General features: G+C 43.5%; 1 protein-coding gene across 1 annotated transcript in view; it reads left to right on the top strand.

Annotated features, from left to right (window-relative positions):
* The window catches only part of sema6bb (sema domain, transmembrane domain (TM), and cytoplasmic domain, (semaphorin) 6Bb), a 127794-nt gene that overhangs the window by 96873 nt on the left and 8350 nt on the right, over positions 1-22571 (top strand). The window contains exon 16 of the mRNA XM_063466141.2: positions 4342-4400. Within this exon, the coding sequence (XP_063322211.1) occupies positions 4342-4400 (59 nt within the window). The remainder of the gene's footprint in view (positions 1-4341; positions 4401-22571) is intronic.

Raw genomic sequence — 22571 nt, forward strand, 5'->3', positions numbered from 1 at the left:
CAGGATATCAAAGCATGGTTATTAAATAATAATAAATTAGGGGAAGTTAACCCATAATCTCTGTTTGGTACTGTAAAAACGTGTGGAGGCTAAATCATTTCTTCATATTTCGATTGGGAAAATGAGAAACAGGTGAAGGGATTTACTGAACATACACAAACATAAGTCCAACTATAGATCCAACTATAGTGGATCTTTGTCGATGATAAAAGTCGATGTTTGATGTGAGCAGCTTTATCCTGTCTAAGCAGCTCTCTGAGGATCTTCAGGAATAGTTCTCCAGGCTTCTTGAAGGACATTCAAAGCTCTTCTTTGGATGTTTCTACCTTTGGTTCTGGTCTCTGGCTGGATGGGGAGGCCAATCTGTGGGGTTCCACTGTGGGTACTAATCCAGCCGTGATTTCACTGCAGTGTCATTGTCCAGAAATGTGGATTTATCTCTCTGTCAGGCCTGTTCCACTGTTCTGTAGTTCATACCTCAGTCTTTGTTCCTGTTTCACTTTATTAATGTCTGATGAGGCTTCGGTGAACAACAAATGATCAGCTGGAGGTCTAGATCATCTCTCAGGTCCTGTGTCAGGTCTTTGCTGGATTCCCCCCTCCCGCCCCCCCCCCCGCTCTTTAAGGACATGGCTTTCCAATTCTGTTCACACATGCCGAGATTTGCCAGCAGCTCTTTGGGAATTATGCCTGTCAAACTGTGTGATCTTTGGCATTTTTGTAGATTGAACTAAAAAATAACTGGAACAAATTGATTCTTTGCTAAGTCGTCTCTTATGTGAAGACACAACACTGGATCAGTCCTTGAGCTCGGTGCCTTTTCTCTGCTTGAATGATTCGTAGGTCAAAAAAGGACTAGACTGGAAATAAGTGAAAAAGCAACCAAAAGAATTTCGTAATATCTGAAGAACTACTGCTCAATACAACTTTATAAAGAACAGCAGATTCTTGAATCAAAATATAAAGAAATGATGGGTAGAACTACTTCCACTAACCCTTACTGGGAAGCTGTGCTGTAAAAGGGTACACACCGTGGTCTTCATTACTTTCTCTTTAGTTACTGTATGAAGTCTTTAAACAATGATCCAAAGTACCCGTGAGAATATACAAGAAAAGAAACACTGAAAATGAAAAAGCAACAGTAAGAAGTGGGCACGCACACAGAGCCACAGACACGTCTAATGTATACAAAGTGAACAACCCGCCTATTGGGAGACGCAGCCAACTGAACACATAACATTACTCTTTATTAGGATGGCACCGCTGCAGGTTCACAGCACACTTGGACTCATTTGTCACAGTTTTTTTAGGCTTTAAAAGCACAAATGTTTGCTGCTGCTTGACCCTTTAGCTAATTACACAATGCTGACTTCTCAAGCCAAGTTCAGCTTTCATGCACAGTCAGTGCTCTGACAGGTCAGATGTAGCTGCAGTGCCATAAAACAGCGTATGTGAGAGTGATTGCTACAAACGTGCACAGCTTTGTGGTAACGTACAGAAGGCGTGCATCAAATCAACCGAGCCCCTGCTAAATGCTCACTTATACTTATATGGTGACGGTTTAGGCTCAGCTGATCACATTAGGTCACGCATTGGTGTTGGATTTTAAGAATATGGCGTTGATGTTAATAAGTTGTTAATAAGTTTAACATCTGGGGAAAATATTGTTATTTATTCTCTTGCACCAGCTTTTTTTGATCTGAGGCCAGGAAACTGTTTAAGCACACAACCTTAAGGATCACTCTGGGCAGTGCCACCATGCAGACTGTTAAGCTAATGGCATGCTGGCTAAAGCTTCATATTTACTGTTGTAAGAGAGCGTTATTGATCTTCTCACTCATCTCTAAGCAGGACAGGAATTTACCGACAAACTTTAAAGGGGATCTGTTATTCTCATTTCAAGCTTTATATTCATTCTTGGACTCTGCTAGAGCAGCTTTTCATGAGTCGCACTGTGAAATGATCAGTATTTGTCTCGGGCGGGGACTGGGAGCAGCTTATCCCTAACTGCCCCTCATAAACAGAGGGTTTTTGAGTGCAGGTTGTCAGCCAGAGCTGTTTGCCTGAGATGGTCCTATTGGAAATATTCTCTCTCTTTAATACAAACGGAGCCAAGAGCAGAAAAATATCTGAAACAGTCTGAGCTTCGACTCGTGAGGATTGCGTGCACATATGCTAATCTCATCATTTAAAACTGGTTAATGGTTAATATGAGCACAGTTTAGACATAATAAGCCCATTTAAATATAACTGCTGAGAAAAGTAGCTGTTGCCAGTGTGAACACATTTCAAGCCACAAAAAAATGTTTTTTTTTCAGTGGTTTTTGGCATTTTTACTTTACAGTAAAATTTAATAAATTAAATAGTGAGTTATTTAATAGGAACCGTGCAGTTTAACATAACTCCACTACAGAGCGTGAAGCTGATGAGTTTACAGCTAATGCTAAAACAGACAAAACTTTACAGCATTCATTACTGCAAACTTAAATACACTGTAAATATAAAGCTACAATACATTTATACAAAAGTATTTGGCAAACACAACTTTCTTTTTGTTTGCAGACTTTCTTGTAAGTTTCAAAAATGACAGTGGCAGCCCGTTACTATCATTAGTTCTCGTTTCTTCAGTTGAATCTACAAAAATGCCAAAGATCACACAGTTTAACAGGCAGAGAATGATATTTTTGCACCAAAAAGGGCTGAAACTTGATGCATATCTCAGCACGGTGTGCAGTGTGTCCTTAAAAAATTGAAGTAAGTGGAGACGTGGAGGACAAACGGCCTAAAAAAAACTATCTGCAGGAAATGAAAAGCATCTGAAAGTCATGTCCATAAGAAACAAGACCTGACACAGGACCTGATAGATAATCCATGTACTGTTCACTGAAGCCTCATCAGAAATGGTCACAGTGGAAGGCAAACGGGGAGAAATGACTGATGGATTCAGATTTTTTAACAGAGAAGAGAAAAAAAATGCAAAAATGTCCAAAGATCTTTGAATATCCTTAAAAAAGCTTGGAGAATTATTCCTGAAGATCCTCACAGAGATGACAGAGAGCTGCTCAGACTGAATAAAAGTGATCATATCAAATACTGACCATTTCTATTTTTGCTTTAACCCTTTATTGACCGGCCCTTTCAAATTTACCTGTAAAATGGGCCCGCCGGTGGGCCCATGGTCAATAAAGGGTTAAATACTGTATTTCTCATTATCTTTTCATGTTTCGATAAATCGCCGCACCTATTTCTCATTTTCCTGTGAAATATAAAGAAATGTGGGTCGGCTCAAGACTTTTGCACGCTAATTTACATGTGACCAAGGAAAAATAAAGAAACATATGCATGCACGCTGCATTCAAAATGAAAATGATCTGGTTTTTTTAGTGATTTCGTGTGTTTTTTACGCGTTTCTCTTCCAGAGCTGTGCTGTTGAAAAGGGGCAAAAGTGCACTTTCCCCTATATGATACTTAAATCACTTAACTAGAGGTCTTTCCAGTCACATGAAGCTCATTATAAATGAGTTCTGAAACGCATGGAGCCTGCAGGCACGCTCTTGCATGCGCTCACACACCTACACAAACGTTCTCGCTGCGTCCGTCGCAGCTTCCCCCTCGACACGAGCCATAATCAAAAGCACTTGTGTTTGTCTCGGTGTGCACCTGGCCTGTGAGCCGTTCTCATTTCCTCTCCACTTCCTCCCTTCATCATACTCTATGTTATTGTCTGTTGAGGTTTTCATGCTCCCCTTTGGACCAAAAGGGAAATGACTTGTATAAATACAATATGTCATAGTTTTCCACAGAAATCAGTACAGTACAGTTTGAGGTTTTGCTGAATATTTCACTGATCATAAATGTGTAAAATGTGGTAGGATGCTATCATCATGGCATATCCCCACCAATAATCTGCATATTAATGGGTGAAACACATGCTGTTGGACTGTTCCACCTCTTTAGCACTTTGCACTCCAACAGTTTGGAGTTTATATCTACAGCAAATATCTCTAATGTGAAGTCCTTTGCTGACCTAGAAATATTTGTAATTCATTGCATTAATTAGTTTAATTATTGATGCTGCTGGCATGAGTGGTATTTTGAAATTATAATGAAGATTATTGTGGGATATTAGGCAGCTCGAGGGCTTCTTCACTTCATTTTTCTCGCCGGCCAAACAAAAAAAATGAGATTTCTAAAGTGCGAGGAGCTCGTCGAGATGTACGCCCCAGTGTAACACTGAGGTAGCGCTCCCGTGTCAGAGCGGATCTCCGCTGTGGGCTCAGCGGCCGGGTCGCCGTGCCTCCGTGTCACCTGATTAATGACCGTGTCTCCTCTCCTCCGCAGACTGCCGTTTGAGCAAGATGTTGAACATGGAAACGTGGACCACTTGGGCGACTGTGACGGTAAGAGGAGCGATTGTGGCTCTGTGTGTTTGTGTTGCTCTGCAAACGTTCAAACAAATAGCTCTCCTGTCTTTGGCAGGCCTTACATAAGCTCGGTATGTTCGAGGTAAACAACAACACAGTAAAAGAGAGAAAGAGCCCGGTGGTTTCAGTTTACACAGAAGAAATCCTCAAATAAACCCACAATACGTCCCAGTCCACCTCGGCGGTCGGCCGTATCTAACTCCTCCCCAGGGTTATCGCTCCGATCCTACACGAAGGCCTGAGAGCTGGTTAGAAAATTACAGTGTCTGTTTTAGCTAATTTTGTTCTTCTCTCTGTTTACTCTGTCCTCCTTTGTATGCTGTCTTTGCTTTGGTCTGGTAGGTTTTGTTCCATATACATGTGGTTAATTATACTCAACTCCAGCTTGGATTCCCCTTGATGTCTTCTTTTTTTCCTCCTCTATCCATATCATTATGAAAATAGATTTGGTAACCAGCAAAGCACAATCTCTACTCTAGATACACTGAGGTTTCGGATACTCCCGTGGCACCCCTCGCTTTGATCTATGTGCTAATTTCAGTGCGTGCAAATTAATCCTTTGCTTCTGAAAGTTCCCGGAGTTCATGTGCCGTGCTCCCTGAGAGAAGAACAGATAAATATTTCATAATCAGAACCTGCGTACAACTCTAATCCTGTTTCAGATGGCCCCTCCGTTTGATGCTGCTCTCTCACGTCAGGTCCTCTGACCGCCAAACCGCGGGCGACTTCCTCTGGAGCTGATGACGGAACAAAGTTAGCCTTCAGGTTTTGACTTCACCAAGCCCAAGTGTGCGTCTTACAGAACGTGTGGAGGACCCTAGTCAAAGTAGTGGTCACATACCTAAACAGATACCAGGGTGTGTTATATCAAACACAGAGTAATTAAAGAATCTCGGGTTTTTTTTGGTTATTAACACATTTGTGATTGCCAAAAAGCATAATGATCCGGACAGACCGACAGCCTATCCAAGCAATGAAACCTTAAACAGATTTTAATGTATTTCTAATGTATTTTTACTGCTCTGCACAGCCATCGTACTCTGCTGCAGATCTGACGGCCGAAAAAAATCCTGCAAATGAAGAATAAGCGCTCACATTCATTTGGTTCTCGCACTAATAAAAATTATAAACTAGATGAAAAATGGTCATTTTAATTAAATTGCACAATTTCTACCATGTGGAGATTTAGCTTGAGCAACTATATAGAGGAAGCTTAATTAAAAGCAAAACTTCTCGATCATTACTGGTGTGGTACGCTGGTGGGTGAGAGAGGAACACAATCACAAGGGTGTATTAGTTGGCTAATGGGGCGTTTTACAAGCTGCGGTCTGGGATCCCGGTTTTGATGTTATGTTTACGGGTTTCGTGCGAGGTCTCGGGGTCAGAGGGGTCAGGCTGAGACTGGCTGACACGTTGAAGGTGCTGCTGCAAAGAGATTTCATAGAGCATCACAGACTGAAGGTGCATTAGCTGGTCCTCTGTGGTTGATCTCATTTACAACTTGCAGTTGGCTATCGTGCTTAAATGTTGTGGCACATTGAAGCAGGAAACTCATTTGAGATCATGACAAAAGAGGCCAAGTGATCATATGAAAACAATTAATCTTCACCGATGTAAGATTTTCTCCCTTTGAAGCCGCGCATTCCAGAAATACCTCTTCAAAATAAAGGGCTCGTATTTACACAGTCATTTCAGTCATTATGAGTCATTCGTATCCATTTAAGGGGACCAATTATCCTCGTTTCCAGCTCCATGTTGTTATTATTGGATCCTACTAGAGCAGCTTTGCACAATTCGCAGTTTGATGCCATTTCCGTCATTATGACTCATTCATATCCAATTAAAAGGACCTGTTATGGTTATTCCCAGCTCCGTGCTTTTATTATTGGACTCTACTTGAGCAGCTTTCACAGTATGATTCATTATTGATTAGATTACATACTCTACTCATACTCTCCCCTTAAAGCCTTCGAGACCTCTCTTTCAGACAGATTTCTTCTGATTGGCTGCCCCTCGGAAGCAACTCACAGCCGGAGCTATATAATGAGGAAAGGCACATTAAAAACTCGTGTCCATGATTCTGGACATTAACATGGCAAATAAGCGTGCATGGCCCTTTAAGTTGGCCACAGAGTCGACAGAGAGTGTTAATTTACAAATTTATCATATGTACACGGAGATGAAAGCGTGCAGTATCTGCTGGTCTTGGAGCTCTGCCACATAAAGATGTACCGTCCTGCTGTCCGGTCCTGCCTTTGAGGAATTTCCGAGCTCCGAGGCACGTTTTGGTCCCACATCTGATCCCGTCGTGAAATATGGCCGAGCCGAGCTCAGCTGACAGAGGCAAGCTCCGCCAGTGCGAAGTGACCGGGCGCTGCTGGGCCGACATGGCGGGAACGTGAGCCGGCGTCTATCTGACAGCTGCCACCGACGCTCAGGCTGCACTTTGTCTCAGCGGGCGTGATGAACTCGGTGCCGCGCTCTATCCTTTCATCATATCTCTTTTATTTGACACTTTCATTGTCTCTGATACGGTTGCTTTCCTCTGTGTTTCCTGTTCGTGGTTAATGCCGAGTCCATCTCTCTTTGTCTTTCTGTAAGACAAAGACTCTTTCAGTCATCTGCAAATGTAATATTCAGTCAGAGGAAGACGGAGAGGCGCGGCTCCAGCAGGCCTGCTATGAAAAACTGTCACTGACACCATTAAGACTTTGAAAACAGAGTGCACATCCTCACTCCGTGTGCCTGTCAGCATTCCTCTGCGTTTTTATGTATATAGGACACGCGCTGTATATGCATGTGCTTGCAGCCACACAGACTCCTCGGAGGCCCGGATCGGTGGAACAGACAGAAGCCTTTTGGTTGCTGAATATTTCATATCTCTATATTGGACTCATTCCACCTGTCTGTACCTTGACCAAGCAGATGAGAGGTGAGATATGGTCTGGCCTATCTATGTCTCTTTAAGGGAATTCACCAAACTCGTTTTTTGCTCCCTCCCTTTGGCTTCTCTTTTCTTCTTGAAGATGAGTCACTTTCTGTAGCTGCATGTCTAACAACATTTTCCCTGTCGCTTCCAGCCACAGTTCAGATTTCATATTTTCACCGTTAAAAACAGAAATTACAAAATAATAAATGAAGCCATTTGATGATTAACAGGAGAGGACATAAGAGAAAGGAAACTTTACTCTGAATATCGAATCTTCGCCTCTTCCTCTAAACAGCCGGATACTTTCCCCGCGGCAGGTAACATGTTTTCATCGTAACAATTTAAGAAGTTTAAAAGCAGAAGTCCTCTTTGATAGAACGGCTGTCGGTGACAATCTGAACGCATTACGTCTTCGCTCTGCCTCGCTCTTTCAGGATTCTGGTGTTATCTCGCCGCTGGCGTCTGAGCCTCCTCGTTGTTTCCTTTCTTTCAATTTTCCCAGACATTTTCTCTAAAATATTTTCCATTGCTGTAAATGTTTGGAACCGAATTACTGAATAAAATCAAAACTGCCTGCTTGGATAGACACCGCCAGTGAAACTGGAGGTGAGAAAGCATGTTGCTATTTGTATTTCATAATTGGCTGAACCGACCCATTAAGGTTATGATGGTCATATTCAAATTATGCTCGTTTTGTTTTGCTATTAATTTATGGCGCCGTTGCTTTTGCTTCCTCTGCTTCAGCGGTCCTGCGACCGGGAGTTCCACGTGCTTGGCTGCATTTCTGTCGTTTTTCTTTCTTCCCCCAGACTGAAATGACACGCTTCTCTGTGATTAGTTCGAGTTTGCACAAGTTAGCGCTGCAGACTTTTCAACGTCTGGATTTTATTCATGTGGCAGGGATGCTGTCATCGTGGGTCGGGTTCAGGTTAACCTTTCACTGCCAGTGCTACTCCTGATGGGGAAGGTTGTGAGTCACAAGCCATGGAGATTTTGACAGAATGGGATGAAAACTACCAGAAAACGTGGACGGGAGAGACATGAAAGACTCGGAAATGACTTACATTTGGGAGACGGAGGTGAAAGATGATTCTCATGTGGGAGAATATGAATAACAGTCTAACAGGAAACGTGTGGGTCAAAAAATGTGTGGACGCATTCCCCTTTAAAGTTTTGACAATCATTGGAACAGGGAAAGGATTTTACGAGTTTAGCTTCCATGCATGTGCTTTGTATGTTCTTGGTGAGGAAGTTGGGAAAGTAAACTGTGTTTGTCCTTCACACGCTGAGCGGTAAACCTGCAACCCGTCAAGGGTAGGTTGGTTATATTCATGATTTAAGGGGATATTATGCTAGTTTTGTTCTTCCGAGCCATTTATTGTGCCACAGTCTGCGGTCCTCTACTGCTTCAGTGCCTCTCCTCTAACTCTTCTCCCTCTGGTCTCTGTAAGTGCTGCACTGATTTCAGAGCAGCATTGTCGTCAGACCTCAAAGAGAGATGGATGGACGGCCTTACTTAGAGCCCAGCTAACTGCCTCCCCTTTCTCCTTAACCAGAGAGGAGCAGTTGCTGGAAGGAGAATCGATTTTCATCTCTTCGCTGGCTGATGGCAGTCGAATAGATATCAAGGGTGATTCTGCAAGGGGAAAGGAATGGGGCCGAGAGGAGCACAGACGGAGGGGGGCTGGGTAAATCAGATCAAGGAGTGGAGAGCAGAGCAAAAAGAATGAGTAAGGGATTGAGAGATCATAGGAAGAAGGCAAACTTTGAGGATGGAAAGGGTGAAACGGTTCAGGGGATCAGAAGCACAGAGTCATAAGGGTGAATATAGAAAAGAAGCAGAGTGATGGGGAGAGGGGACAGAAATAGTCTGGTTATAGGAGGAGGAAAAGGCGAGATGCAGCAGCGGTAATCACGTAGGAAATTGAGAAAAGAAGAGGGTGAGGGTAGATGAAAGCCGTGAGAACGGAGGCCGTAGTGGGGAAAGGAAGGAGCATCTTTTTTTTTGCGGAGCTTGGTCAGCCCGGTGTGACAAATGGACTGAGAGCACCATGGGCGTCTCCTGCGTCACGCAGCTGTCACTGGCCTCTTCGGCGGGCTTGTGACCAGGCTGTAACTCTGCCACGGCGACGTAAACCACCTGCCTCGTATCCTCCTGATCTTTTCTTTTCACACATCACAGAGGAGCTGTCCTTCTCCTTTCCTCACGCAAGCATCCCCGTCTTTACTTAGCTTCTTTCAGATTAGTCCATCTGTCATGAAAGTCAATGAAATGAGGATAATGTCTCTCACAGCATCACTAAAGGAATTTCTTTCTGCAGTGTCAGGAGACCGCAGCGTGAGATCAGTTTCTTAATGGGAAACGGTGAGGAAGTTGAGCGTAGCTCAGGATATTGACTTGTGGTTATGTATGGCTCTCTGTGCATTTATTAGAAACAAAATCCCTCCTCCACACACACACACACACATACACACACACACACGCACGCACCCCAAATATTAGTATGTAGAGACATGCTGTTGCTCTAAACCCACTTTGATCAAAGCAGACTTTGGAAGCACAGCATTTAATTGAGACGATGTGTTGTGGGAGGGACACTTTGATGAAATAGATGAGGTCAGAGAAATATCTGGATTCAATTATTCGTGTGTGTGTGTGTGTGTGTGTGTGTGTGTGTGTGTACAGGGCATGTGTGCTTAGGTAAGTCTATTAATCTATAGGCTCTATTTTCTCTTGTGCGGCACTTCATTGTTGCTCTCTAATCTCTCTCATACAAACTAACATACGGCACAAACACTGAGATGGTGAAGCTGTGATCTGTACACATATGTAGCAGTTTCGAGGCTCTAATCCAGCAGTGGGCAATTTCCCAGGGGGCCACAGTGCTGTAGCCCCCCTGAGAAATTGAAAATAATTGCCCACCCCTGCTCTTATAAATGCATGCACAAACATAATATATGTTTTAATTTAATAAAATACTGTCTGTGACTTCATGTTGATTTTAGGAGACCTTCCCTTGCTCATGTGATTGAAAAGATGCAACGATCACGTAGCAGTAATATTGACATGACATGAATATTGACAGGGGCGTCTGCTGCGCAGTGAATAATACCCATAGTCAGGTCACCAGTGTCAGTACATTCATCAGTTATTAAATAATTCTGACACAACTCCAGGATGGAATGAAATAAATGTATTTTTCATTCCATCCTGGAGACACAGACTTTTCAGTCAGTTTCTGTCTTTAAAGCAGTTTTTTGTCCATAAAACAAACAAACAGTCACAATGTGGCAGGCAAGCTGTGATAATACGATGATTAACTTTGATAAATCTGCAAAAATCACTTTGTTGCCATCTACACGTGCAGACTAACCATTAACTACTCACATTCCAGCCTCAATCTCAGAGATATTAAACGGAAATTCAGGAATTCCTCTACAAACTGTGATGTGAGGATTTAACTGCAAACTGACAAACACGCTCAGCAGCCTTTCTTTCACATGCACAGTTCGGTCAACTCCGCTGCAAAGAGTCACATCGCAGACTGTCAGCAGTCTGTCTGCATTTAAAAGTTAGACGGCAATTATTTGAAAACCTCCAGCCTGTCTGAGAAGACTGCAGTCAGTCTGAGACAGGCTGCCTCCCACCAGGCGAGCTGGGGAATCGCCCCGAGGTCAGAAGCGGTCACAGGGAGGTTTCCTTATTTTTTCTTACTAGCTAGGGTCACAGGAGAGCTGGAGCCAATCCCAGCATATGCTGACAGAGACGCGAGGTTCCCCCTGGAGTCTTCGCAAGTCCATCACAGGATTATTTATTAAGTACTAAATAAAAATATTTGGGCTGCTGATGCACAGAATGCGCTTCCTGGCCTCAGAGGAAACTTTCATGACTTGCCATAATTAAGGTTGCCGTGACTACACGTGCTGATATTGTATTCCGCCTTTTAATAAGCTCTTAATTTCTTCTTCAGCCTATTTGCTTTAGTGTGCCATGTGAGAATTGCGCTTGTACCTCTGGTCTCTAAAACTGCACATATAAGTTGTGCAGAGTGTCTGCACTTACGGTTCTGCTTGCAGGAACACCGTCATTAATATCTGCGAGCGAGCAGTTGTGTGCCCTCCAATTTAGAAGGCTCTTCACAGTGGACGTCTCAGCAAGCGTGACAAACTGCAGCTGGATTTATGCTGGATTTACTTTTAATGATGTTTGAGCAGAACATACTCTGTTGACAGAAACCCCCAAACTAACTCTGAAACGCTCGAGTGTTTTGTGTGTGTGTGTGTGTGTGTGTGTGTGTGTGTGTGTGTGTGTGTGTGTGTGTGTGTGTGTGTGTGTGTGTGTGTTTGTGTGTGTGAGGGAGATGAGAATGTGTGAACACGCGTGTGACAGGTAATATAAGCCACTTCTGTAAACAGCGTAATGAGTCAGATTTGATTAAAGTGTCGACAGACGCCACATATGTCAGATCCACTTGCGACAGGCTCTCGCAACGTGTCGATTGGCCGGCTTCAGTTTTTCCAGGTCATAACCTTTGCTGACAGGCCAATCGGTTACAGCATAAACACGGGCTAAATGGTCTGTCAGACCGCCAGCTTCGGTCTTTTAATTTGCCGTGAGGGCATCTTAATTCTAAAAGAAAGATTCTCTTATCCACATCATTTTTGGGGTCCTGCGAAATCTTCGGAAGAGCCTCCGGCAGCAGTAATCTAAACACTGCCTCATTTTACTTTGTTGTTTGCAAGCCTTTTGAGGATAGAGTCAAATTGTGTTTGTGCAGACACCTCATCAGCTAAAGTCAACTCTGTTAAACTAGTCATCAGACGGGATTCGGAGGCGATGTGTGGGTGTTTGTGGGGCCGGAGCCGCCGAGACGTCAGATTCCTTCCTCGTTCCGTTACAGCACTTTTCTCAAATCTCTGTTTTCCCTCTGCTGATAATAACGGAGTCGGTTTTCCAACAAACGCCTGCATCCAAAGTGACACACAAACAATCAGAGTCGCACATACGCATTCGGCACCCGTTTTTGCTGTGAACTCACTCAGCCGTAATGACATAGCTAGTGTTGCCACAGCGTAGCTACAGATGGAAGCAATTATGGTGCTGTGAAAATATTTCCTGAAGAAAGGCAGTGTTTTGACTGGTGGAACAGCGGGATGCAGTCACTCAGTAATTGAGGTCCGCTAAAACATCAATGAGGCGAAGGCAGATTGGAGATCCCTTGTTGTGGCGTCATGTTCGAGTGGATGACGATCACCACAGAGCTAGGACAGGCTCGGGCTTTTTGTCTGCTGCTTGGAACGCTGTGACGAGCTTTGTTTAGGAAGGAAAACCTGTTGCCAAATTTACAGCCGCGGCCTCATTTCATTCCATCCTAATTATTGCACTTTGGAGGGGGCCTCGGCTGAGGCTTGGGCAGCGGGGCTGATAAAGCCAACAGAGTTCTTTGTATTTAAACGGCAGCCGGTTAAAACACAGGATCTTAAGTTTGCTGATGATAAATGTGTTGCCCTGCAGTCTGAACCCATCCAGGGACAGAGAAAGGCAGAGAGGGTTTTTTTTTTCCTTTTTGGTTTGATGTTGTCCCCTGTCAGAAGCAGAGAGCTTTCAGTAACCTTCATACCACCTTCCTCCAATCCTAACTCTCTTCTGTCACTCCTGCAAGTCGCACACAAGGGCAGGGAGCGAGAGTGAGGGGAAGCGGAGATGGAGGAAGTGCAGCGCGTAACTGCACATCCCCAGACACCAGCTTGCGCTCTAGCTCTCACATCTTTCCCACCCCGAGGAGCTTCTGAGAGGCTTGAAGAAAAAAGCCGATCTCCTCGGTGAATACTGAGGTTTAGGCTGATGAAATATGAGGACCTCACACCATTTACCAACTGACATGTGTAAGTGTGTGTTTGGGCGGTGAAATAGCGTATGGTGTGTGTCGTTTTTCAGTGTGGATTGTTTTTTTTTAAGAGCTCTAAGAAGATAAGAATAGTAGCTTCAGCCTTTGGAAAGCTCAGCGAGGTGCAAGGACTCCTGAAGGTTTTCGGCTCTTTCATCTGACTTCTTCCTCTGAGTCCTCTTGGCTTGCATCGCATCTCGCTCTCCACAGCAGGTTCCTCACAGAGAGCCCTGAAAAATACACGGGAGCCTGCTGACCTCTCAGAGAGCCACAGATCTTGGCTGATTGATGTTTTGTGTGTGTGTGTGTGTGTGTGTGTGTGTGTGTGTGTGTGTGTGTGTGTGTGTGTGTGTGTGTGTGTGTGTGTGTGTGTGTAGCCTCATGATCGTCACATATGTAAATCAAAAGCATTTGTTGGAGGGAAAAAATGTCACATATATTGTAATTAAAATATGATATTACAACATAGTGTCTGCAGAATATTTCAGTGGCCTTCGATCGGTGCTATGTATACACAGCGTGAACGTTTCCGATGTTATGTTTGTCAAAATCAGATGAATCCATGAATCCTCCCTTGGTTATCCTGCAATAGGTGTTAGGGGTTAGGTGCTTGGGGATTCCCATGATGCACTGGGTGTTTCTTCTTCACTCACTGTGTTTATACACATCTCTGCGTTGAATCATTAGTTATTATTAATCTCTGGCTCTCTTCCGCAGTGTGTATTATTATTGGGCTTTTCTATGTATTATTGTTGGGTCTTTATCTTATAATGTACAGGATTCTCAAATCCATGATTTGAGAATTTGGCGCGATCTAAATAAAATAAGCTCCACTTGATGGTGTTACTACATTGTCAGTCGGAGCTGATCAGCAGACTTCGTCCCTCTATTGTTTTTGTTCTTGTAGTGCAAGAAAAACTGTGAATTTTTTTCTCCCAAGCTTCAATCGTTATTTGCTAATGAATAATTAAAGGCCTCCTATGAATCAGTAAGTCCTAAAATAGTCCCTTTTAGGTGATCATTTGTTTTAAATGTTTATTAAGCACAAAAAGAGTTTGGGGAAAAAAACCTGTGCCCCATTTAAAAATCTCGACTCTATGAATAATCAAATATTTTCATGAAAAAATATTGAAACTTTACAGAAGTCGAATGAACACGTGCAGGCTTCCACATCGCTCCTCGTCTCAGATGAATGTCGGATCCAGCCGGGCTTCCTTTTTTATGTCACGCAGTCATCTTGTACATGTAAGTGTTAAAGTCAGATCCTAGGTGAGCTCAAAGAAACTTTCCTCCTTCGGCAGATGAAAGTAAAAACTGCTTTCTGGTGTCAAACTCTGCACGTATGTCATTCTGCACACTGAAGCTCAAACATCCAACACAAAGAAGTGAAAGGAGAGCACTGTTTTTGAGGAGAGAGGGACTCATTTCCAGAAAAAAATGCATTTTTCAAGCAAATGTTCAAAGGCTTTAATGTCTGCTGTCTCCTTTTTCTTTTTACTAATCCAAAGTTTGAGGCCACAACCTTGATAAACTGTAACCGTGGGGCACAAATAAAACCATTAGGTGCTTGATTGCAAAGATTCAGTCAAATAAAACAACGTGATGAACAGTCTGACAAAGAAAAAAGAAATATTTAATATTTCTTTTAACTGATTGTAGTGCACTTAATGAGATCAACGGTAGTGCATTTAAATTGCCTCCAATGTTTCGTCAGTGGAATAACACAAAAATAATGCTTTTGTGTTTTAGTTGCAGTAAAATAAGAGCATACTGAGTACTTCTACTTTTACTTTGATTACATTTTGTGCCTTATATTTAGGTACAGACCCTTTAGCGTGCACATTTACTTAAGAATGAGTGTGGGGCGATGGTTTGTGATGGTGAGCGTCCTGGTTTGCATGAGCCGGGTGCCAGCGTCAAACAGAGGTGATACATTTGTATGAAAAGCAAAATATAGATGGGGTGTGAGGTGACCCTACGCTTTGCACAAGAGCACACGAGCGTACGCTCCACTTTGTCTCCGTCTGCTGAAATAAACAGCGGGCTGCGTGCCGTTTGAGGAATCTGAACTGGCCCGGGGCGCCGAGTAATATGGGTCCGGCGCCGCGTCCTGAAAGTCCTGCAGTGTGACAACCAGAGTGCTGTAAGCTCTGGGGATTGTTTTTGTGTCACTCTGACGAAAATCGACCGTGGTGAGTCCCCTACATCAAACAACACTTTCCCTCCTTTCTGAAACACATCAATAACACTGCTGGGTTTTTTTCACGCTCCCCCAGCACCCCGTTTTTACTTTCACTTCATTGGTGTTTCTCTTCCCTCTGACACTCGCAGACCTCTTCTTTGTCACATCTCTCGGCCTCCATTCCTCTTTCCGTCCTTCCTCTACTCGCCGTCCGTCACCCTCTTCCTATCTTGTTAACCCCGGAGTTTGTTGCGGCACTCCGGTATTGATCAGTCTAAAGTCTCTGTAGTCCGGGGTCCTGACAGGCGCCATGATTCTGAGTGATCATTCAGCTCTGGAAGTATCCTGGCGGTGTCCAGTTGCGGTGCCGTGGGCCTGTGTCACGGCCGAGACATTTCATTAAAGGCCACCTGTAAATTAACAGAGGAGACGAGAGGCTGCACGGGTACGGAGAAAGCAGCTTTTGTCAGCCGCCCGCCTTGACGTGAGGCCTGATGGTTTAATCATTTTGTTAAACCTTCATAAATTTGTATGTGGAAAGATTCCAGCACTTCAGCTCTGGTGGTGTTAACATAAGAAAAACAATGTGGCGTGTGTTTTCAGCTGGTGGGTATATAGCACAGCACAGACGTGATATATCGACGTAGCATGTGAGAAAGATTAAGTTGAATTGCCTGCTTCATGATTTAGGAATGAGAGACGTGAACCCTCTGGGCAGATTGTTAGACTAATTCTGTGTGGACCTGCTCTCCAATTTATTGCCTGCGACAAGTTTGTGAATATTTATTATTGCTCTCGATAGTGCACGTTTGGCTTTGCACCTAAAATGAGAATATCAATTACCAAACGAAAGCACAGCCAGCGCTGTATAGCACCCCTATATAGAGGGAAATAGTAAAAAGCTACATCCTACTGAGGAACACACGCATGCACGTTTGCACACGTGCACTCTCGTGCACATGAGAAGCTCTGCAAAACAATTTATTTCACCACAGTGTCCGCCACAGCCCAGTTGCTTTGTTTGGATTGGATGCAGCTGAAACTGCTAACAGATTCTCTCTTGTTAAACTGCCTTTCGCTAAAAGGTTGACCAGATTTGGAGAACAAGGTCTGCTGATCTAATCGAATGAAGAATGAGGAATAGCAACATGTGTGCATAGGCTGTGAAAAAAACATTTATGAGAATCGAAAAGAAAAAAAAATCCTGTAGCATTTGATTACACGGCACCCCCCCCGATGATTTTAACACACGTTGTTGCCCAAAGCAACTCCAGACTTACCTCATTTACCCCTAGCAGAGTTTTCTATAAGCACAAAGAAGGAAGCCAAATGAGGGTGAGTTAAAAACGGAGATACACGGGATAGCTGGAGAGTAAGAGCGGGATGGAAAAGAGGAATGTATAGGCAGCAAGGTCTGTAATTATGCAGTCATCACTGAAAGCCTTGACTCTAAATCAGCCAAAAGCCTGATGTGCCCTCGCTAATAAACCCAGAATCTATTAACAGTGTGTTTTTTGGTGGAGATTTTATGGAATTTTAATTACAAACACATGGGTGGTGTGCATAAATGTTTTAACATATTGATCAGCCGAGTGAGCGTCTCAGCGGCCCTCGGGAGCCAAGGTTGGGGTTTTTATTTCTTTATCTTTTTTTGTGCGAGAGAGTTGTGCACAAGTCCCCAGCAGCTTTCTTTAAGCCGCGCTCTGAAAACGCTGTCAGGGACAGACTGTAAATGGTTTTACAGTCATCCCGAGAGTAAACAGGGTTTATGAGCAAGCAAGGTTTAGTCCAAGTAAGGAGCTGGGCTTCTTTTTAAAGCCTTTCAATTCTTTCCCAGTTTGCTGCCTGGCTTGAACACACATTGGTGTTAGTTTCACAGCTCACAACATGAGGTGCACTGCGTTTGTGTGCGTGAAACAGAAGTAGAGGAGGTAGTGGAGGTAATGGGTAAGTTATGTAGTGTATCTGTTAAGAGAAAAGTAAAAGGAGTAAGACGGCAGGAAGGAGTACGTGCTAAAAACAAGAAACGAAACAGCGCCTGCAGTCTCTTCAACAGAGGAGAAGGAGACGAGGATAATGAGCAAAATCACTGAGCCATGGGTGCAGGCACAGCGCGCACTTACTTATTAACTCACACATATTCATACATCTATACACACTTGTTCACACTACAGCGCACGTGCTTTGCCACGTGAAATCCCGCCGTCACTGCGTGCATAAACACATTAACATTATGCATAGAAATGGTGGATTCCAGAGATGAAAGCCCCTCAGATCACCGGCTGTACGCTGACACAGTCGTAACCTATCAAGCTCAGAAGTGTGCGCTCGTGGCATCGACAGGTCCACCGGGAAGCGGTGAAGTCTCTTTGTTCTGTTTTGATGTGCTGTATTTCTAAAACATGGATTCTGGCTCTCAAACCGCATAAAAGTTCCCCTGCTTGCCTTTTGATTAAGGAACTTATCGAACTGTAGCAACCTCAAATAGTTTGCAAATTAATTTGTTAGCATCTAAAATGGCTAACGCTAGCGGATGGTAATCGAAACCGGTGTGAGTCATGATGCTGGCGGGAACACCAAAAACGAACACTTCATAGTTTTATTCAAAACCTAAAACTAAATTTTCAGTCTGGTTTGTTTTAGCAAACATTTCAATTTCATTTCTGTGATACGAAGAATGCGCACACGCCCCGGCTAGCACCCCATCCTCACTAGCTGCGTAGCTTTCTTCCTCAATCGTCAAACTCCATTCAGAAGTCCAGCGTAACAAACTGCTGTAAAAACAACAGCGTTTTTTTTTTCTTTGTCGAGTGCAAAGGCGCGTGGGAATGTTATAGAGACGGACAGATTTACATCCCGGGTCTCCAAAAAACCCAGTTTCAACATCGCTGAAAGGTGTTTTATTTTGTTAAATAATAACTATGGCAAATAAAGATCACAGTGATTTAGTGATCATTAAAATGTGTTCAGAATTTGCAAACTGATGATGATTCAGTTCATAAATCACGGCACGCTGCTCTCCCCTTCATAAGCTGCATTTATAGCTTTATATGTATCAGACTACGGCACAGAAATGAGAACAAATCAGTGGCGTAAGAACAGTCAGCTGCTTAGACTCGTGTAAACTGCCTGTAAAACACATGTTGTGTAGATCACAGTACACCGACGGGAGCTGTGGCTGTAGATAACAGTGGGCATGCTGCAAGATAACAGTTTAACGCCAGTAAATCTTTCAGCGATTGTCTGAACTCGTGTTTTTCTGGAGGTCACTGCCGTGTTCCCAGTTTTTGCAGTCATTACAGTATCATCATAACCTACAGAAACCATGGCCAAATCTGCCAGAACGATAAGACTCAGTACATGTGATAAACAGGGATTATGCCTTGGCTGCACTTCTCTAATCATAATCATCATCACCGATGGTGGGTCGAAAATAATTTTCCTTCCCTTCGTCTCATTCACACACGTTCACAAGGCCTTTGTTGAAAGTGGCGCCAAACTGTGATTCTGGAGCGAGCAGATACCGAGTCTTCTGCCAGAGCTCTAATCAAGGCAAATGTTGAACAACTGGCACGGCTAGCAGGGCTTTTCAATAATTTCCTTTACTCACTTTCTAAATGCGGGGAGGTAGAAATGAGAGTGGAGGACAAGTACGAGCGATTATTGGTAGGCACAGAAATTTAGCGTAACCGCGTCTGTCACGCTGCAGAAGTAACAGAAACTTTGACACCCGAATATAAAATTAGATTTTACTGGAGCAACCTTGATTTGAAAGTATGTGAATAAAAGTTTCCTTTCTTCTCTTTTGAGTTCGAAGCTATTACTCCCATCATGCCGCCACCCCCGGTGATCAAAGGAGCGGTGGGTAGGAGAGAGAAATTGAGAAAGGATTAACGGCTAACAAGCGGATAGGAGGGAGGGCAGGACGGCGCCGCGCGAAGGAACGGATGACTGCGGGTTAGAGACAAAGCCGGCGAAATACCAGAGAAACTCTGATTTTCTTTGTGCTTTTGATTTTGACAGTTAGGCGGTATAAAAGTATATTCGAGCAAATATCTTATCAGTGTTGCTTTCATCAACAGGGAACTACACCTCTTCGCTCTCTCTCCTCTGTGCTCCCTCCTCGGTCGTATTTCGCTTTTGTGGTCACCTCTTTAATCCCCTCTCCTTTTTTTTATTAGCCGTGTCCTCCCTCTCATCTTCGCCCCCTCTTTTGTCTCATGTCCTCTCTTCTCCTCCCACTTTCTTTCTTTTTTTTCTCCTTTTTTAGCATACATACTGTAAAATCGCTCTCCTCTCCCTTCTTCTCATTGTTACGCTGTAATTGGAGCTGGAAGCCCGGAGACAAGCAGCTCAGTGTTCGTCAGGCTGACAGGCAGGCCTGTTGGCTTCTATTAAGGTTTAATAAGTGAGCAGGATTGGAGAAGAGAAGGAACCGAGATGAGGAAGGAGCGCGCGAGCAGTAGTTTCTGCTGTCACCCCAAGGATGCGGGGAAACCTGCCTGCTGTCACAAAAACGCACACTACCCAATCGCTCTGCTTTCTGCGTGCTCTCTTTATCATCGTAATCCTTTTTCAGCTTATTCCCACTGGCTAAAGATTTCCTCTCGATGTCAAGCATCCAAGAAAGACATAAGTGGGGGATAAAAGAAGCTGGCAAAAAATAATTAACATATCTAAGTGTCCATGTCAAAGAGAGAGAGAGCAAGAGAGTTGGGGTGCCATGATTGCTGTGACACACACACACACACTCGTACAGCAATAATAAACACACTTGTCAGAAACGTGCCCCTGCATGAAGCTGACAGCAGCATTATTGCAGTCATGCAGAATTTAATCTAAAGTGTCACACAGCAAGCCTGGACCACAGCCGAGGTACACGTTAAAGAAGCATCTGAAACCTCTGCATCCGAGTGCACTGCGAACAATTCCAGATGTTTCGAGCGTGGGAGAGGAGATTTGTGGCGGTTATTGCCTCGTTCTGAATTTTTCTGCGGTCGCAGAACTTCATTTTCATTTACAAACTCATCAGGACTCGAGGGATTATTGAAGAAAAATCCAACCCTAGATACTTGCAATACCTGACTTTTCAAACTCCTCAAGCCTCTGTGTGTGTGTAGGAGTAGAGCAGAGGGAATATGGTAGTAACCTCCTGCCTCTGTGTCGCATCTGTGCATCAAAAATGTCCATTTTCCTGAAGAGAGGAACAATAATGTAACTAAAGCTGACAAGCTCTCCGAGCTGAATATCGGCCAAAAACATGGAAATAAATACAACAATAATCAGCCTGTGTTTAGGCTGCGCGACCAAAGATGCCAACAATATGTTCAAGGAGAGAAGAACTCCCAGTGAACAAACGCCAAATTCAGTCCAAACATGGAAGAGCATGGGTGCTTAAAGGAATACACAAAGACTGTGCTGGTTAGCCTGCGTAACCATGAGCTGGCTGTGTTTTGATATGCTCTGAGATCTCAATTATGAGCTGCCATCTGTGCTCAGAGCAATTTTGAAATATTAGGCAATCAACTTTTTACATCCTGTTGGGCAAAATCCTAAATAAGCCTTAACACACGGTCAAATAAACACTTTCCAATGCATAGCATGAACCACATGTGAGGACCTGCTGCAGGAGAGCAAACTTATTCTTTTGTCGATACGTGTTAATATTCAGAGGCTGTGATGAAGTGATTGGGGAAAAAATGGGAACGTGGGGAGGAGGGATTGTTGAATCAACCAAAAGCAGAAATGAAAGACAAATACAGATCGTATTACGCTCTAAGGCTGACACGATCCCGCTGATCTCGGCTTATTGAGGAACATTTGTGTGATGCTGAACCGAACTGAACTGTGTGTGTGTCACATAATTAGCAGGCTACAACTAAAGCCTGTGTCCACGTGTTTCACTGAGCTCAGCGGATTGGTGATAAAGCACTAATTAGTGATGAAAAGGACATTGATTGACCAACAAGGCCACTTGATTAATGGCAGGATTCAATCGATGGAAATTGCAAACTTGTGAGTGTGTGAGCTCACATCGATGGCGTCCGCAATCTATTGTCCAAGCTCTAACATTTAATTGTTAGTGACAAGGGATGGATGAATGATTAAGTGCAGTTGTGCCCATTGTCACCTCAGCTCTGTGGGGTGCAGTCATGCTTTAAGGCAGACACGCCAAACTCGTTTTACATCGTGGGCCACGCGCAGCCCGCTCAGTGAAGCTCCAATTTCAAAAAACATTTCCATCATTTAATGACGGAATAATCTATTAACCTGATTACTTTAGTGTAGCATGAATGGCCGTGTTCAGAGTCCTTATCAGTAAAAAGAAATGTGTAATACAATCAGAAGTCCAAAATTTATGACTCCCTTCACGTTTTCCAAAGCTGTCCAGAGGAGCTTTATTGGAGTCTCTGTTAGGCCAATTCTTGCCCCAGGACCTGATGTTTGACACCCTTGCTTTAAGTAGGGTGGGTGGTGTGAGGAGGTGGCAGCTGCTCCAGCGCTGCTGGCTGTGGGTAAACCAAGCCTCCTCCTTGAGCCTGGCTCTGCTGGAGGTTTCTTCCTATTAAAAGGGAGTTTTTCCTTTCCACTATCACCAAAGCGCTCGCTCATAGGGAGTCATATGATTGTTGGCAGAGACAGACAGAGTGAAGCTGTAATATTCCTGTTATTGGGTCAAAATACGCAAAAATATTTTGTCTGCCTCACATGAGCTTTTTGTTAAATAGCAAATATTGACACGTCAAACTAAGACGGAGAGCCTGATAAATATTACAGCTATCAGCATTTCCTCACTAAGGAGAAGAGCTTCAAGTTGGCAGTTGAAACCAAAGTTTTTCTGTTGTTAATTTAGTTTTTAATGCTCAGTGATCGTAAAATGTTCTTAAGACGTGGCTGAGCCCAAAGAGTTTGAGGATTTTGTTGGCAGAAAAGTAAATAAACTGCAAGTAAAGTCCAGTGAGTTCCACAAAAGGTCAAACCCGAAGTATTACAACACCTAACACTGAAATTATCTGAGAAAAACGAAATGGTTTTTCAATGAATTTATTCCTCGAATGAGAAATTATTAATTTTTTGTTATAAACCACGAAGCTGTTATTTAATTATTATTAAACCCATTTGTCTTCAAATTTTGACATTTTTTAATA

This window comes from Pelmatolapia mariae, linkage group LG23, assembly GCF_036321145.2.
Source record: "Pelmatolapia mariae isolate MD_Pm_ZW linkage group LG23, Pm_UMD_F_2, whole genome shotgun sequence".
NCBI lineage: Eukaryota > Metazoa > Chordata > Actinopteri > Cichliformes > Cichlidae > Pelmatolapia > Pelmatolapia mariae.